The following is a 19,389-nucleotide window of genomic DNA, read 5'->3' as shown; positions in this document are numbered from 1 at the left end:
CCTTCTAAGGCTGGAAGGCAGCGAGAAGCATTAAGAATGGGGGAAAGCAACTCTCCAAGAGAGAAGGTTGAGTTTTCAAAGGCAGCACTAGCCAGGCTGCTGCAATAGCAGAGTTCTTTGGGTTCCACCTTGGGTGAGATCTTCTGTGGATCCACCCATGCCTATGTTGTAATACTGCCTTCAGGAGAAGAGGAACTCTGCCCTGGTCTTTCTAATGCTGAAAGTTTTGTGAAGTATATACAAAAATAATGTTTCCTTCCATGCACAGGAACAGAGAACAGCTGTATCTGGGAACTGATTCACACAAAGTCAGAACTAGAAGGCAGGCCAGAAACAATTTTTCAGTTGTGCAGCAGGTAAGCTTTACACGGAGATTGTATTTGACAAATCACATAATGGAATTAAAAAAAATAAAGGATTTTTCCCCTGCGTGGCCTTTGCATCACCACTTCTAATGCAGCTCGCACTCTTTGAATCCAGGCACTACGCCAGTGTTTAACTCCATAAAGTATAACAATTTGAAATGGGAGTGAATTTGGCGCAGTGATCCAACGTCAGAAATCTGCACAGACGTATGATCACAAGTTCCAGTATGCTATGGGCAAAGTAGCCGATTTTATCAGGTTCTCAGTTGGTTAGCAGAAATTACTTTCTGATAAAGACCCCTTAAGGGGTGATCCCTTGGTACAGAAGTTACCTTTCAGGCCATTTTTCTAAGGGGAAGTAACCAAGATCTCAAAACACAAAGTGTGTGAAAGACCTAACACCACATAAAGATGCTAGCTGCAAAACCATTATTAAAGCAAGCTACTGAAAAAAACCACTGCACTAAAGCACATCAGCAGAAAGGAGGGGGGCAGATTTTATCCCAGTAGTGTCTTACTTCAGAGGGGAAAACTAGGTTATCTGTTTTCTTAAACTTGCAGTGACTGTGAGAACAAGACTAACATCATGAAGGTGATCCGTTCTATTTTGCGGGAGAATTTCAGACGTCACATAAAATGTGAGCTACCACTGGAGAAAACATGTAAGGATCGCCTTGTCCCACTCAAGAACCGTGTACCTGCAACAGCCAAACTGGGTAAGGAACATGTTCTCAAAGTGAAAAAATGGAGTCTGGACTCCAGAGCTGGTGGAAGGTTTGCAGTTATTACCATGACGGTAGTGTGTCGTGTGCCAGACCCACAAATCCCATTTCTTTTTCAGGCTGGGGAGGTGGTAGAGTTTCTCCACAACTCAGTGCATGACAAGGGCTAGAGGAGATAAGCAAGCTTGCCATCCCCCCACACTGTATTCTCACATTTTATGTGTCATTAGCTCTCCTAAGGGAAGACTTAATAAGGCCCAAATTAATTTCGCTGGGAAGAAACAGGCTCCCTTTGGCATGCAGTATTAGTGTTCTTTCCTCTGGGTTCCCTTTAGTAACTCAGCCCTAATAACCTTTACAGCTAAAACAACTGGCAAAAGGCAGGGGTCTTGCTTCTTTCAATGCACTACATCTGCATCCCAGCAGATACACTAATTAAGCCCAGGCTTCAGACATTTTAGTTAAATGAGTAGCTACTAGTATTTCAAGGTCTCCATCTGATCAGTTGTCTGTAAATTCCCCTTAACATCACAGGAACTGGGACAATTCAACTCCCACCTACAACCTGGCCCTCCAGTGCTTGAGGTGCCTGAATCAGTCTCGCTTTCCTGCGGATGTGTGTAAATCATTACTACAATTTGTGGAGGATTTTGTATATATTACACGTGAAGGCAAGCATATAGCCCGAGGGTAGGTGGAATGAAAACTCTGACGTGAGATCGCACTGTTGGTATCAGAATGCTGGCATGTCTGACCTGGGATGATTATCAAATGAGACTATGTACACTGTAATTATAAGTGAGCAATTGACACAGACAGTATAACAACCAGCTGATGTTTTGCTGAAGAAAAAATAAACCTGCCTTTTTCCTCTGCACAGCTTCCACGAGGTCCTTGAAGGTACTGAAGAATTCGTCCAGTAGCGAGTGGAATGGTGACCCAGGGAAAGGCACCTTCCAGGACTCTGATGAGTGCAGCCTGAGCAGCAGCACTCAGAGCAGCAGCTGCCACACTGCGGAGAGCATACAGGAACCCAAAAATTTATCTCCCGATAAACACGAACAGAGCTGTGCATCTGACTTTTCTAATGTTCTTGTCAAAGAATCTGATATTCTCAGTGATGATGATGACGACAATGATTATCAGAGCCTAAAGAAGGGCAGCCCTACAAAAGACATTGAAATACAGTTCCAACGGCTGAAGATTTCAGAGGAACCAAGTACTGACTCTGAACGGGATCAGGCTGCTGAAAATGAGGAAGGAGATGGCTTCAAGACAGGAGAGCATCCAAAGCTGGTGCGTGGCCATTTCTGCCCAGTGAAGAGAAAAGTAAACAGCACAAAGCGTAACAGAGGAACTTTAATGGCAATGCAGGAACGTCACCAGTCCCTTGACAGTCACTCTGATGCTGCAAACCTGGATCTGAACTCAATTTTAGAGAGAGAATTTAGCGTCCAGAGTTTAACGTCTGTAGTTAATGAGGACTGTTTTTATGAAGCCGTGGAGAGGCATGGGAAATCCTAGCTTTCTAAGCACTATATTTAAAATACTCCTTTGAAGTTCACATAAAATTCAACAAACTTATTTTGCTTTAAAACTAGTAAATCCATGGAAGCTGCAGGAAAACTACTATCTGATTTTGTGCACTAACACATTTTTTTCCACAAAAACAGCTGTAAAGGATTCTTAAGTTATTTTAATTTATTGTGGATCAAAAATAGATTAAGTTGGCCAAGGTCTGTAAATTAGTTCATCCCTTTCAAGCAGTTAATTAAGATGATGTAGTGTTCTAGGGGAGGGGAAGGGAAGGATGGCCTTGTTCATATTTTAAGTAATGTGGAAAAGGTGCTAGTGAGTGGCAGAGGGGATTACAATGGAAAGTAGCATTGCAAAATGAATTTTTCAATACCTTGGGCATTTTATTTCTTTGGTTTTCATTTTTGCTTTATTTAAAGCAGAATTAAGTTATTTTAATGTGTTTTAGTGCACAATAGTGCAGAAATTTCATTTTTGTAAGTTTCAAGATGCTGTTTATACTTTATACATATGTGTAAATACAAAAACAAAGCTTGGCCTGTAATCTTTTATTTGACTGTATTTTTTATTTTTCTCTACCAGCCTGTACAGTAAAAGACAAATAAGTATTGTACTTAGCCATGTTTTCTACTTTTTATCGTGCTGCTTTTCTCTAGTTGGAGCTTTAAATTCCAAATTCTTTGCTTTTGCATAAATGAGAAGAGTATTAGCAGACCTTGAGGCAATCTGTGCTCTTTATCCTCCTTTAAGCCAGTCACTTGAGTATATTTATACAAGAGTTTTGGCTTTTGTTTTTTAAATGACTCTGCACAGTAGGATGTTCCAGGGTAAAAACAGCACAAAAACCCAAACACACCGTCTTACATGCTGAAGTATGAAAAGTACTTTTTCTTACGTTTCAGTAGTGCACTTGAATTCATACAAAACTCAATTATTTCAGAAGTATCCCAACTTAATTATATGTCTCACAACATACCTTGTTCTTGGTATGTGTTCTAGCCATTCCCCTGAAGTAAAAAGAACCTGTAGGCACCTTGAAACTGGACTGCTCTTTCATTTTTGTCTGCAGCTGAATGGAATGAATAAATAAAATGGGGAAGCCCTCTCTCTCCACCGCTTTCTCAAAGGTAGTTCTTCCATACCTGCAGAGATGTAGGAATATATAAGCCTCCTTATATCAAGATCAAGGAGTTAAAACATTAAAAAAAAAAAAAAAAGTCAGTCTGCTGCAATTACAGCTGTTACAGCTGATTTTCCTCTTCAGTCTGTTGGGGCTGACTGGTACTTTCAAGTAAATTCCTCATCGTCTTCTTTTGCCTTAGTTCTTCTCTGTAATTGTACACAAAAAGGCTTGGGTCTTCATCGCACATTTTCCTGTAGGTATTGCACAGATTTCTAAACTGTGACATGGAGAGCTGAAAAGGACGCAGAGTTGGATCAACATTTGCTGTCATCATCAGCTGTTCTGTTCTTTTCAAACGTCCATTTTCAGGAAACAAGGTCCTAAAAGGGGTGGGGAGAAGACAAACAAATTCAAACAATTCAGACAATTCCTTTTCCCTTAAGAGTAACAGGATCCTCTTGGGAATTTCCTTTATATAGGTTTACTATTAAGTGTCATTATTTTAGCTCTGGCACTCTTAATATAGCTCATTATCTAAGCAAATGGAAACATATAAGGGCCCTTTTTCTGCAAATGCAAATTATGACAGCATGGGAAAGCATATACATACGCTGTACATTAAACACATGCATGTATGTTCACGTTTGCTAACATTAAAAAGAGCTTTGGGTATGGATACAGTCACAGAGGCTTCTTAGAATTAGCTTCATACTTAGAAAGCAACAACAGATTAAACTGTGCAAAACAGATCAGATCCAAACCATATGACTTTCTTTCAGGCTGTTTCATTCCAATGGGAAAGATACTGTTATCACTTGTCATTAATACTGTAATTCCAATGCCAGAAAAAAAAAAAGACAAGGAGGAGGAAAGGAGTATTATCATTCACTTTTTAATATTTAGAACTTGGAGAATGTGCCAGGCGTCCTAGATTTTGTTTTCAGTTCTGTCACTCTTCATAGATAGTCATATCAGTTCATTTACTCTGTGGCCAGCTGCGTTAGCACCTCTCTCTCACAAGTTGCACAAATTTTAATGAATAGTATTAGTTCAAGTGATTTACAATGTCTCACAAAAATGCATACTACAAAGTGCAAACTATTGAAAGGACTAGCTCTTACTAGCAGTAGTTCTCAGTCTACAATGGGTCAGGAAGGCAGAAAATTTGCACATGGTTGATGTGCAGGTCTCAATTTTCAAATGATCTGCCTCTGTCATATACACATAAGACCTAAAAATGCTGTGCATCTAAGACAGTAACATCCCCACACCCCCAGCTGTGTTTTGCAGGTTGGCTGGACATGCTAGTCAAAAGGCTTTGTGTAAGTAAGTGATAGTTGGCTTTTGGTGGGCAGACAGAATACGAAGTTAAGAAAGGGTTTAAAATTACAAGAGAAGGATGGAACTTCTGGGAACAACCAAGTTTCAAGTACGGGCTACTCAAGGCCTTGGTCAAAAATGTCCCCATTAGTTCAGCATCTAGGTCAGCAAGGTTAAAATGGATCAATCCTTATTTTGATATCCCTCCTTAAGTTATTCTCTCCTTTGATTTGGTAGTTAAAAGATGTACCTGGAGCCAAACATGTTTCATCACCTTTTATATACAGACTATGAACCATCTTACAAACGTCCATGAACAGCACATCAAATTATAATATTTTTTCTTTATGGACTTAATAGCTTAATCTTACATGCCACATTTCTCTCAGATCACAGAATTTGTACACAAATGTAAACTGATTCTATTACTTTGTTTTTATACAGTATATGCAAATAATAAATAGATAGATACCTTATAATGAACTTAGCAGCCTTCCTATACACCAAAATTTGCTATTTTTTTCAGGTCAGCTAAAGAATAAGAGGATTGTGTTTCTTAGCTGCACACTAGGGCTAAAGTATGATAAGCTGCTAGGGGATACGTGACATCCAAAAGTTCAGATTTCCCCTTCCTTGCCTCAAAAGAATGTACAGCAGTTACTAGCAATTTGAGATTACACAATAGTTGGGGGTGTTTTTACACTTCGGCAAAAATATTTTACATAACACAGATATGCTGATTATACATGCCTTCTGCTTACATTGTCCATTGAAACCGTTCTTTCACAAAAAAACCCCACAACAAACCATCACCCTGTAAATCAAATACAAATTGATCTAGAGTTCGGATATCTCATTTTCTAACCACCTCCAAATGCATACTCAAACCTTAACAGAGGCAAATCGGTACTCATTTTAGATCCAATGCCTGCATCCCAGACATCAATGGCATTCACTGCCTCAAGAAAAAAAAAACAAACAAACAAAAAAAAAAACAAAAAACCAAACTAGAGGCAAAATTCTATGTTCCCCTTTAAAATAGTGACATATAAGGCTTGTAGTTCAGTAACGTGGCATCCACCCTAATTCTAGACTGCATCAGGGCCAAAACCATGCCCAGCAAAATTCAGCTAGCCCAAGCTGCAGCAGCATGCCCCTAGTCCTAACAGCATCTCTGTCACATGCTCTACGATGCTGAATGCTGGGTTTTCCCCACAGCAAGTCAGACACGTGGCTATGAAGAGTTTTAACAGGATCCTTGGCGAAAAGACTGCAGGTTGCTCGCATCAATTAGAGAACCTAATAAATTCCCTCAGTAAGACATAGGGATTTTTAAAGTCAGTAAGAACTCCATAAAAGGGCAAGCACAGAAACAAGAATTTGACCTTTTGACATTATCCCCAAATAAGTAAGATTTCCCACAGATGACGTTCTCCCTTCTCACGCTGCCATTTTGGTTCTGAATTTTGAGACTTTCATTTTTTAACTCAACCAAGAAATGCTACAGTTTTTGCGGCTGGTGGGGTTTTTTTGTTTGTTTGTTTCTGAGACAGACAAACTATTGGAAAGATCACCAATTTATCCAAGTAATTTTAACAGCTTCCACTGCTCTAACAAAAATGCACAGTAATTATTACATAATTACAGCAGAAAGAGATTAATCTCACAGTTCTATCTCCAGAAACCATTCTGAAATGGAAAGATCTGATGAACTATGATGACAAATTTAAAAAGGGAGGAATAAAATCAAATGCACAGCTACAAGTGTTTCTCAACTGATTTAGAGCTGACGCATTTACAAGAACAGTATCTCAGAATTTTTCATTAAAGATCCTTACTCGATTCCACGGAAGCAGTATTTTCTTCTAAACTGAAAAACGCTTCGAACCACTTTTTCTACTAGCTTGAACGGCTGCTGTATCTTTGGTTGCACCAATGGAGTGAAATGCACCACAGCTACATCCACCTATAAGGAAAAGACAGATAAATTTGAGTAGATATATTCCTCCGAGACACATTGTTTCTAAGTTAACCAGTTAGACATCAGGAAACAGGCAAAACACAGGAAGACATTATTGTGACAGGTAGCATAGCTGTGCAGTGACAAATGTCACAGTATTTGAATATAAAGACTTGGCTTAACTTTCAAGGCCCTACAGAATTTTAGTCTGTCTTAGTTATCTACATATTTCCAATTAGTTCACAGGCCATTACTACTTAGTACTTTTTTCCCCATGGCACTTCCTCCATCTAGAACAACTTCCATGTAATCTGTGAAGTAATTAGCACTTCTTTCTTCAGATCCTTCCACAAGACAATTCTGACATGATACACAAATTAGACAATATTCAATATACAGGCTGAAGGGCAGCTGGAGAAAATTGGTATTATAATTAGAAATCAAACCCATTCCCTAAAGGTTTTCTGTTGCTCTAGGGCTTTTCTAAAACAGTCGCCAAGGAATTACTTTTCAACATACTAAGATTTTAAAATTCTAGTCTATTTAAAGGAATGGTAGGTAGAAATAAGTTTGCTTTCAGTTTAAGAGACCATACAACTCTGTATTTACACTGTGTATCACAGTTCATCCAAAATTATATTTGAATGGTTCTACAAAGATTTTTTTTCAAGCTTTTTTTATTCTTTTATAGTTCTAAAATCAGCTTGGTTCACAGAACAGTCACTTTCCCTGTGTCTGAAAACAGAATGAAATAATATCCTCCCTTCAATGTACACATATATACATACAAAACCCACAAAATATGTCATGCAATTATAGAGATACTGTATTATACAGAAATGCCCTAAATTCAGGCTTCTGTATTACAAAATGCAGGCTGGGCTAGAAATCCAGTTCTGCACAACATTGAATAAAGCAGTTCATCTTCCAAACTAGATATTAACAACAATAAACATGAAATATTTCTGTGGAGGAGCACACTGAAAATTTGTACAAGTACTGGTACTGAATGACTCCAGAATTTTTAAGTGCCAGACTTCTAAAAATATTCAGTCTCTTGTTAAAAAAATCTGCTAATATGATGGACGATCATCCATCTTTTTAAAAGGTCTGAAAGTCAACATTGGCATTCAGAGAACAGATTCTATGTGAATTAAACTGAAGACGTGCTACTTCTGACTGAAATAAAAGATACGCTAAGACCAAAGAACAGCTGCTGTTCTAAACACGTTCTCAATGTACCAATTCGTGGAGAAAAACCATAGCAAGAGAGTACTTCAAAAAATGAGAGGGTTTTTTCTACTGCTCTAACCAAAACTGCTCTAAGTTTGTGGGTTTTTTTTAAATCAATTAAATCGTAGTAACCTCCGATGTGGACATACTCTTCTGGCACAAAGGTGCAATCCATCCATGTTGTACTTTCGGTGGGAACAGCTCAGCTGTCAAGTACATCTATCCAGTACAACTGCTTCAACAGCAGAGGTACTATAGTTGCTTTCAACAGCAATTATGAAATTCAAACAACTAAGTTTTTCACGTAGACAGAACTTACAAAACTGAATGAAAATACTGACTAGAGGAAGGAAAGAAAATACTGATTAACCGTGTTTATGAAAAAAAAAAAAATGCAGCAAGTTTCCAGTATTAGCACTGCTGATCTCAAGTGTATGTAACAGATAGTGTTTTTTCTCTACTTTTCTACGTTTTCTGAAAGCTAGAGTCAAGACAGAAAAAAAAATGTTTAAATTACCAAAACGTAAAGACACAAGAATGTATTTAAAAATGAGGTGACAAAGAAAACTTGACATATGGAATCTGCAGTGAAATGGGCATAAATGTATTTTCCAAAGCAGTTTCTGAATTTCTCAAGTGTTGATAGCTTCTACCTTTGCTACAGGTTGCTGCTACCTGTCAGGAAGACCACAGGAATGTGGCAAAAACTTGTGTTCACACTTGAGTGTCAGAAAAGTTTATCTTTTTGAACAGGGCAAATACATACTTCACATGACCAACCAGCTCCTTGTCCAGAAATACTAAGGGCTTATTTACACATGTATGTGTTTATCTACATTTTTGTCAAGAAATAAAACAAGGTGTTTCCCCAACAAAATTAAGGATAAAAAAACCACCAAAGACCATTTGGGATCTCCTGTTCGCCTCAATTTTGCAGAACTGCTTGTAAGTGAGATATGAGGGCTCTCTGGGAGCTGGAGCTGCATCTTTAACACAAATTTCTGAAGGAAAAGAAAAAAAGAACACAATCTAGATGCAGTGTACAGTTTGAAAGAAAAACAGCTCAATTTGCAATCTCAAGGCCAGTGGGCAATAATTTCTGCTTCTGAAAAACACAGCACTTCTCAGCATTTGTTCCATTCTAGACGCTGCTTTCTTTGGACCCCAGGAAAGCTGCCTGGTTACTATAGCAACAGATACAGGGGAAAGCTTTTCACTTGTAATTGGCCACTCCTTTAAAATTATACATGCTATTTTTCCCTAACCTTTTTAATATGCATAAAATAGAGAGTAGAATTATGAAAGCCAATAGAGTACACAAGAACACTTAAAATATACAAGTTAATTTGCTGATGATTTTATTAGTAACAGTTTTTTCCCCCCACCAAGTATGTTAGAAATATTTACAAAATAACACTCAGTTCTTACAAAATAATGAATATGAAAATTATTCAACTGATATATCCTGAACTGTCAATAGTACAGCAATTATTCACCCCTTGTTGTTTTAGTGTATCATCTGTACAATGAAGGTTTATGTTCTGGTAGGGTAGGAGGAACACATGACAGTACAATTCAATTCAGAGAAGTCTGCTGCCTTGCTGATGAAATCACCACTCTAAATCAGAATAAGCTTAAATGAGACAATTTTTACTAATTGTTGACAATAAAGGGCTCACAATGGGCAATACATGTATCTTGCAGCAGAGCTGTATTAAAAGCAAACCCACATACCCTTTTTCAAGCTGTAATTTACTCATAAGGAACTGAAACCTAAGCAGAACATACTACAACTTCATTAAAACAGACTGCTCGAGATCCTAGTAAGACAGTTCTAAGCCAGCACTTTCACCAACCAAGTGTTCAGTACCAGCATCTTCCCTGTCTACTACAGACAAATGTTAGGTCTAACACCAGACATGTGTATCCTGTAGCAATCTTACGCCGATGCAAAGGTTTAGTTTTGGTTCACTTCAGCAGAAAATAACTGTGCCACTGCACTAATAGCAATAATCTCATTCCTGTGGAAGAACAGCTTTGTAATAACTTAACTCCATTCACACTAGGCTCACAAACAGGATCACAGGAAACCAAAAGTCAGGTACAGAATCTATGGGTGTATCACGGCTGCAATCAGCAAGACTTTTCTCCTAACTTCTTGATTTCACACACCAACTTGTCAAGGCCAATTCTCCAATGTGCTGCAGTAACCATATAAGCCTTATTAGTAGCTTTATTCCTTCATTCTTTTATACAGAATCATACAAAGGTAACAAGTTATAGGATGACCTACAGAAGGCGAAGGCTATCAAGAAGAGATAAGCAAAACCTGTAGTTGAATAGAAATGTCCTGCTGTTCCAATTACGAATTAAAATAAATTGCATAGTTCTTTCCTAGGAAATTTAAACTCTTAATAAGATTATCTGTGATGGGGAAAAAAACCTAAAAACCCAACAACCCACAAACAACAAAATCCTCTGGCTCTCAGTTCAACTTAAATGAATCCTACCCTTCCCCCCCCACCCCCCATAAGTCTACAGAGTTTCTGGATTCTCAAGATTTTACTCCTTTTAATCACTGTTCGGTTTTCATCATAGAACCTGGATATCATTATGTATTTAGGACTAAGGGCCTCCATGTGTTTTTCTCCATAATCTCTTTGCTTTCCCTTACTGAGTGTTTGTCAAACAAAACTCATTAAACAAAGTACTCCTTTATTCTCGGGTAGATGGAACTAAGAGAGGGAACGAACAGCAGTAATGCACTTGCTGTAGAGAAGAGAAAAAAAACCAACATTCCAAGAAATTTTGTTAATACATGCCAATGCAGTTTTATATGAGAAGGGATAGTTCCGTTCAAGAGAAACTGCATTTTTCCAGGACATCTACAGTGAAGAAAACATCTCGGACCTCACATCCAGCAGTAAGTGCTACACAAACAGGAATGAAACATAACTGTATTTTTTATTACACTTGCAGTGCTTATACTTTAATTTATCATGCCTTTAATTTGGTTCATCCCATTAAATGTAAAGTATGACTGCCATTTGCAGTGGTTTGCGTTTCTGTTTGCATGTTTGTATAGGCTGAAATTTTAAAAAGGAAGCAATGAAAAAAGCTAACTCAAGATCCTAATTAGCTGTTCCAGAATATGCTTTTGAATGAGTTTTGAGCTATCCAGACATGTCAGTTCCTTCTGTAAAAGGAAGTTAAGCCATCCTTCCCATGGGCCTGATACAGCAAATTATATATGTATTTGCCAAAGCAACTCTTCACAGTCTGAACAAACTGCAGGGATTTGGAAATAGGCAGGTCTTTGAAATAAGATTGTAAACATGAGTAGCTGTTAATATTCTCACCTTAACTATAAGCATTATATACATATATATATATATATATATATATGCGCACTGGACAGAGTTAGCACATCCTCGAAAAATTACCTGAACTAAGTACAATATATAAATTAGAGGATTACTTGCTATGTAATGCCACTAAAGACTGATAGAATACATATCGATCAAAACCTTGTTGTCTTATGTATAATGAATTGAAATAAGAGTACAATGCTACAGATATTTTGTGTTCCACTTATTTCAACTTTATCCCCTATTATTATGGCTCTTCAAAAAAGTTCTAATGCTAAAGACCAATTGTAATATTATTGTTCATATTTAGATAGAATGTCTTCGAAAGCATAATCCAGACTGAGGACTGCTCTATCACTCTGATATAAAAGACAAAACCTGCCAATTATACAGCCCCACTCAAAAGGCAGGACACCATTTCTAATCCTCATCACAGAGGTTTCAAACCATTTTTCTTCATCTGCTATCCCAACAGTCCAGCTGATGTAACAGCAACAGTTTTGTCTTCCCGGGTGCACCGTCATCATACTGCCTAAAATGTTCTCATCTGTCAAATGAAATTTGACTCTTTATGCAAGAATAGCAGGGAGGTTTTTTAATGGATTTTTAAAACTGCCACTTCATGGCAAACTTGCAAATTATTTCAGACAGGTAAGTGACGGATTAAAAAAAATGCACTTACACAACTGAGTTGTTCCATATCGGTGTTAAAACCAGTATTTTATTTTATAGACAAAAGCAAATCATATTCACTCTTATGACTTGCTCAATACTGCTGCTCTAAATCAAGGACTGAGAATCACTGACTGAAAATAAAATATTGATTTAGAAAAGTCACATGTGATTTAATTGTGAAAATACTGCAAAAAATAAATTCAATCTTATTCTCCTTCAAAAACGTGAAATTTCCTAACACTTATTAAACAAAAGAACAGACAATATTTAAATAACTGAAATAAAGGATTACCTTTAACCATACTTTAAACAAAAGATAATATTCTCAATGTTCATTGTTATAAAATAGTCAACAGGAGCTGACTACAGGCATCAACACACTTAAAGAAGGAACTTGAAGAGTACAATATATTTTCTACAACAGCATTTTTCCACAATGACTTCTAATCTGCAAGTTTCTAATGTTCCATTTACAATGTATATTTGCCTAGTAAGCCTGCAATCTGTATACTATTACCAAAAACAACTCCAGTAAAATAAGTTTTGCTTGATGGCTTGCAATCATGTATGAAAGGGCAGCAGCTCCTTCTTACAAGCAATTCTAAAACAGTGTCCATTTGCCGTCATTTATGTTCAAGTACCTTGTGTACAGCTGCTCAGCTGCTCTCATCTGCTGCAGGGTCATGTTCAGATATTCATTCAGATAGCTCTAATTTTAAAGGCAAGCTTTTTTTGTTTGCTGATTTCTTTTTCTTTCCCCCTCGCACTTCTTCCCCCCCCTCCTTCCCTATTACACAGAGGGCTACAGCCTTGGCTACGAAGCTACCAACCAGTTGTTACACTCATTTACAAGAGAGAAACGGGCAGACAAAAGGTGACAGCAGATAATCATCATGGCATCAGCAAGTCTGCAGTTCTTTGCTTTTATTCTGGCTTTGTTCGGTGTTTTTGGAGATATCACGGCCACCTTGCTACCAAACTGGAAGGTAAATGCAGATGTTGGTTCAAATATCATAACAGCTATAACACAGATGCAAGGACTTTGGATGGACTGCACATGGTACAGCACTGGGATGTTTAGCTGTACCCTGAAATACTCCGTTCTCTCTCTCCCCATCTACATCCAGGCTGCGCGGACCACCATGGTACTGTCTTGTATCCTATCAGCCTTTGGGATCTGCATCACTACAGTTGGAATGAAATGCACAAAGTTGGGAGGGGACACTGACAGCAAAAGTCACGCTTGTTTTGCTGGAGGAGTCTGCTTCATTCTTGCAGGAATCTTTGGATTAGTACCAACATCCTGGTACACGAGAGAAATTATTTCAAATTTTCTGGACCAGACCATTCCAGAGAGCAGTAAACATGAACCAGGAGGAGCAGTTTATACAGGATTCATTTCAGCAGGGTTTCTGCTTATCGCAGGTGTGATCTTCTGCACTTCCTGTTTTAAAAAGCAGCAAGGAGCATGGATTTACCCTCCAAAGCAGCACCATTACCCATCCACAGAGCAGGAGAGCAACGCAGGTTACAACCTGAAGGACTATGTGTAAATACAATTATTTCTATCCATTGAGGCTTTTTTTGTGCTAAGTGTAGTTTGATTATTTCAAAGAATGTATAACATAGCACTTCTCTTACATCTGAGTTGCGATTATGTTTAAACAAGGTATTTCACTTTTAGTGGCATCCACAAAAAGAATGAAGTAGGAAACTGCTTAAGCCTGCTACAAGAGTAGTTTTTTGTTGTTGATTTTTCAAACCATTCTTTTTGACTTTCCAAGTAACATTTACGGAAGAAAAAGGAACTATTTTAAAATATAACTGACAGTATAATTAAGGTACTGATGGCTTGTTACAGCAAAGATGCTTAAAAACTAACTGCTTTCTATTTAGCAAATCAGGATATTAATAACATATTAATGTTTTATAATGTATTTTACATTTTTATCTTTATTTTAATTATGGTGCAAGGAAACAAAACCCAACCACTCTCTGTCCAAGAAGCCCAATTCAATGGTTTTTAAGTAACAAACACATCTGCCTTTCATTTTCAGTTCTAAATTGCCTTGGTAACTAGATTTTTTTTAAAAAAAAACAAAACCAAACAAAACCACACACACACACACAAAAACAAAACAAAACAAAAACCCACAACAAAACCCCATAGCCCCAAACCTTAGCTGCATTGTATATTCTGCATATCAGGCTGAAGAATCAGCTGTACCATTCAGATCTTGCCAAAAATGCCCCCCCCCCCCGCCCCCAACTGCCACCTGCTGTGGGCTTCATTTATTATTGTTGAAGAAATGTCTACTGGGCATTCACCAATTGCTACTAATCTATGACTGACTACACAATGAATGTTAGATCTGAGGAGCGATACAACAACAGAAATGTAACCATGACTATGAAAACACCTGCAAACTGTAACACACAGGATACAAACTAAATATCTATGTTCCAGAAAAATCCAGAAGTGTTCTGGCTTAAAAGCTACTTTGAGCAAGTGTAACAGCTCAAATAATACAGCTACCATTTATTGTCTTCTATGTCTCTGGCCTTCTAAAAGAACTTTTAAGTCTTTTTTATTATTCCAGTAGGGTCTGTTTCAGGCCCACTCCCATGTATTCTATTACTGTAAAATGTAATATACAATGGTGATAAAGAGACAGCTTCTTAATTTAAATGTATTTTTTTAACCCCCTTATTTTGATTAATCATCTTAGATCCTTTAACCTTTTCTTTCAACACACAGATTCTGTTTTGTATTGGTCATTGGCAGAGTATGTTCTACCTAAATGCTTCCCTAAACGAGAATCAAATTGATGTCAATTTGCTAGCATAGGTAAGGGAATGAAAAGGGGATATGATACAGGCCTTTAAATTTAGGAATATGATAATGCTGCATGAGTCTTTCGACAAAACCAACTGCTATTTATTTTGCATATTTATATACAACTTTAATTTCCCATATTATTAGCCCAAAATTCACTAAAACATTCTGAAGGGGCCTTAACATTATATGTGTAGTTTTTTGGAAAAAGTAAGACCTTCTGTTATAGCATTTGAGAAAGTGAAATGTTTCATGCATCTAATATGTAAAGAGTCTTTATTCTAATATACATAGAATGGAATAACGTCTTGTTTGTATTATACTGTTACGTAGCCATTTTGAGTTTCCTATGTATTCATCAAGGAGCTTGTTTTACACTATTCCTAATGCTAGTATCAGAGGTTATTCAGTACTGCAGAGACTTAACTATGACCAAAAATCTAAATTTTCTTTGCTTAGAGACAATGCTGTGCAGCACCATTCCAATCCATAAACCAAGAGTCTTTTACGTCTCAACATTGATAGGTATTGTGGAAATAATATTCATTAATTGAGCAAATGAGGTAAACAACGCATTCCTAAAAACATGCATCTCCACCTTTAGTAAGGGTTTGACATGACACTAAGCTGTGATCATTGCTAGGTATGTGAATTAAAACTAACATTTGTAAAATAAGAACCAAAGGCGATTTTACAGGAGGGCATAAGAAAAAGGTAGTAATTGCATACTATGAGCAAAATTAAGTATTCATCATTTACATAAGCAGCAAATCTTTTCTTCCTAGAACTTTATACAAAGTACCTGAACTTCTTTGTATACTTCTGAAACAAAAATCAAGCACTGAGCCACTTCATTCACAATATCCTGCAAAAGCTTTCCAAGAAAACAAAGATTCTATCAGGAACGGTAATACCTAAAACCACAAGTTAGTCTACAGCTAAAAGAACAGGGACAAAACAGAAAATCCATCTACAACAGGAGTTTGAAGGAAACGAAATTTAGTGAAAACAGGTGCCAGGTAAAAACTTGTACTTTCTGCTTTTGCAATATAAGCAGTACTTGTTTTAACTCAAAGAAATATACTAAATAAAAATATGCTTCCCTTTAGTGGTACTGCCTTTTTTATTCAACAGAGCGCAAACTGACTGTAGGATTTGCTTATACTAAGACATTTGTCACAACTCTATGAGTTAGCTCTCTCTCAGTCAACTATGGCCTTTTCAGTACAGGAAAATGGGAATATCACTTATAGCTTCCCAATTCTGAGACACAGGCTGCACAAGACTTTGGACTACACTAGCTCTATTATGCCCTCAAATTCTATCCACCATTGAGAAACCACCACTACAGAACTGGAATTTTGGCCTTACTGAACACTATTTCACATATTTAACAGTGAGATGACATCCTGAAATTATTTGTCAGTCAGCTAGGAAATGGGGGGGGGTGGGGGGAACAACCCAAAAGCACAAAGCAAAAAATAAGATGTCTTAAGCATGGTCATTTTTCTTCACAGAAGTTCAGACTGCTGTCACAACTAATAATTTAACATGTTTGAACAGTTACTTGCTCAAAAAATACTAACCAAATTTTAAATCACCGTCAGAATATGCCCAGATAGAGGCCTTAAAATTCCTTGTGATAAAAGAGAGAGAATGACCTTCCAAACGTTCTCAAGAGACAAGCCTGAAGAGTAAAAAGACCAAGAGATAGACTGTAATAAGGGAGAAGGGAAATGTATTGATAAGCTGAACCAACCAGTTTAAGAGGAACTTTCAGAAGCTGCAAGTTCATTTCTGAAACAGAACAGTAGATCTCCACATGCATTCACGGGAAACAACAGACCCCACTTAGTGTAAGGCACACATTATTACCAAAAAAAAAAACCAGTTTGGACCTTCTTGTCCAACACGCAGTTTAATTTATTAATTCTTGATTCCTGTAATCATAATGGCTATTAATAAAAGCCAGTGGCAGTAGATAAGAGGACAGCAAAGAGACTGTTCTCCTCTACTCACTCAAGAGCAGACAGGAGGGAGAAAAGATTGTTACTTTTTTAAACAGGCAGTGGCATGTAGGTGACAAAGTGCTATAGCAAATAGGAGGGAGTTAAACATGCTAAAGATGACTAGGGTGAAATGTAAAGATTATAGACATGGTAAAATTAGAGATCTTTGACAAAGATGACAAATGAAAAGCTTTTATTTATCAGGGTCTTTCAAAAGACCCATCAAATTTTCTAGGCACAATTCCCAAACTGTTTATAAATGCAAACTGTAAAACAGCAGGCTTTCCAAAGATGCTACAATCCTAGCAGACTATCCTGTCATTAAATCCTAACCTCTCTCTTCAGAAACACCCAAAGAAGTATGCTGATCTTGCAGACAGGCTTGAAGGTCAAAGCCAAGTTCTGAGGAACCAAAAAGAAAAGCATCTTCTTGAAGCAAGTATGCTTTGTTTACAGGAATATCGCATCACTCCACTTCATAGTATGGAGATGTTCAACTGGAGCACCCAACTGTATTCCTTACTCAAAATCAGGTATGTTGATTGACTGACAAATTAACAAAAAACCCAAAGAAATACATCAAAACTTACCTCTGGCTTTGGAACAAAGGCTTGACCTGGAATTACGAAACACTTTTCAACAGTGCAGAGATGCTGGGACATGATGGACAGTCTGCTACGTTGCTTACCTCCTGGATTAGCTGTAAGCCTCTGTTGAAGAATCAAAACGTGTAAATCAGTGAAACGGAATTGACCAAGTTGTCAGTTACATTAAAGCTTGACTTTCAGTATAATCAAACGCAATGACAAATAAAAACCCCAATTATTTGTTAGGAATTCATATCAAAGTTTATGTCCGGTTCATCTAGAATTTTTTTCTCCAATGTAGCAGCATTTCACTAAGATACCATGCTAATTTACAACCTCAGTCCTGCAATGAAATGCACATGAAAAGGAGCTCCTTGAACTTCTGCAGAACTTAATGAATGTCAAAAGAATTTTGTATGGGCAAAAGAGAAAACTAAAACTAGTCTGACTTGCAGGATTCAAAACAAACATAACACCAGCTCACAATATTCTCAACATCCTTTCCTTCCACTGTTTCTATATCAAATATTACTATTTTTTTCTCCTTCAAGATGAAACAAAGCTCCATAAACTCAAAATCAGATAGAAACCAAAATTTCTTCATTATTAACTGGTCTACGCTTACAATATATGCAAGGAAGGTGGATATACTTTACATAAATTTAGAATACCTAACAGTAAGAGCATTTAATACTTAAAGCTCAGTTTAGTAATCCTCTGATTTTCCCAATAAATTTCTTACAAAGATTATCAAAAAAGTAGCCTCGACAGAGGTTTTCTACACTGTCATGACCTGGCAAAAAAATATGTTCTGTGTGTTTTGCTAGCACAAACAAGATTTAAATGTAAAAAAGCACCCAGTAAAACAAGTCTCAAATAGTAAAAGACATTACACTAACTATGCAGAAATAGAATTTGAAGATTCCTGTTCTTATTTACCACTGCCTTCATAAAAAATAAAAGATGAAAACCAATTTGCATATCTGGTAACATCTGTGCATCACGTAGCTTCAGATGAAAAGCCTACTCATGAAATGCTGCCATGCTTATTAAAAGTATCCCTGAAAAATAAAATTAAACCTATCGCTGAAGTTTTAAACAACTCTCCTGAAAGGCAGTTTAAGTATCAGCAAAGAGCAAATAAAATACTTTTCAACAACTTTTCAGAAAGAAAGCTCAGTGATTCTTTTTGCCTACATCAGCATTTAAAACTACCTTCATTATTGTTTCAGAGGAAACCTATTAAAAAAAAAAATATCTATGCGCCATTGTTGTTATTCTCTGAAAAATAAACCAGGCTGCAAAGTCTAATAATGCAATCAGATATACACTTCCTTAACCTCTGCAGTGGAAATGAAACAGACCTAGTGACAACGCTTGTAGTCCTTCCAATGCCAATTCAAACAAGCCAGTCTTTACTTCCCACAGAAACCATCTAACAAGTCTCAGGCAGTTAGTTCCTGCTTCTCAGCTACAGAAGGGATAACTTAACAACATCCACCTCTGGGCAGTAACATCTTAAACCACTTCAACCACATCAGCAGGAACACACCTGTGTATAGCACTGCTCAAGGAACACAAAAATGCTGAGAATGTACTAATAGAATAGAATCATAGAATGGTTTGGGTTGGAAGGGACCGTTAAAGGTCATCTA

At 37.2% G+C, this 19,389-nt stretch overlaps 3 protein-coding genes across 6 annotated transcripts in view; 2 read left to right on the top strand and 1 right to left on the bottom strand.

The window, feature by feature from the left end:
- Positions 1–3,133, top strand: part of TIAM2 (TIAM Rac1 associated GEF 2) — a 143,138-nt gene extending 140,005 nt beyond the window's left edge. For both annotated transcript variants that reach the window (XM_072856060.1, XM_072856059.1), the window contains exons 25-27: positions 269–356; positions 927–1,081; positions 1,968–3,133. In XM_072856060.1, the coding sequence (XP_072712161.1) occupies positions 269–356; positions 927–1,081; positions 1,968–2,611 (887 nt within the window). In that variant the 3' untranslated portion in view covers positions 2,612–3,133. The remainder of the gene's footprint in view (positions 1–268; positions 357–926; positions 1,082–1,967) is intronic.
- Positions 3,134–3,182: 49 nt separating this feature from the next.
- TFB1M (transcription factor B1, mitochondrial) overlaps positions 3,183–19,389 on the bottom strand; it is a 28,846-nt gene continuing 12,639 nt past the window's right edge. For 2 of the 3 annotated variants that reach the window (XM_072856067.1, XM_072856068.1), the window contains 3 exons: positions 17,738–17,857; positions 6,905–7,032; positions 3,185–4,126 (listed from right to left, as the gene is read on the bottom strand). In XM_072856067.1, coding sequence (XP_072712168.1) covers positions 3,865–4,126; positions 6,905–7,032; positions 17,738–17,857 — 510 coding nt within the window. In that variant the 3' untranslated portion in view covers positions 3,185–3,864. Of the gene's footprint in view, positions 4,127–6,904; positions 7,033–17,737; positions 17,858–19,389 lie in introns of all 3 variants that reach the window. The other variant, XM_072856066.1, reaches the window with a different exon arrangement.
- CLDN20 (claudin 20) lies at positions 13,196–13,855 on the top strand. The gene has a single exon (XM_072856069.1). It carries the CDS (start codon positions 13,196–13,198, stop codon positions 13,853–13,855), a length of 660 nt encoding a protein of 219 aa, XP_072712170.1.

Source organism: Ciconia boyciana, chromosome 3, assembly GCF_034638445.1.
Source record: "Ciconia boyciana chromosome 3, ASM3463844v1, whole genome shotgun sequence".
In the NCBI taxonomy this organism is placed as follows: domain Eukaryota; kingdom Metazoa; phylum Chordata; class Aves; order Ciconiiformes; family Ciconiidae; genus Ciconia; species Ciconia boyciana.
The sequence above is the reverse complement of the archived record's forward strand: the minus strand, read 5'-3'. Positions and strand labels throughout refer to the sequence as shown.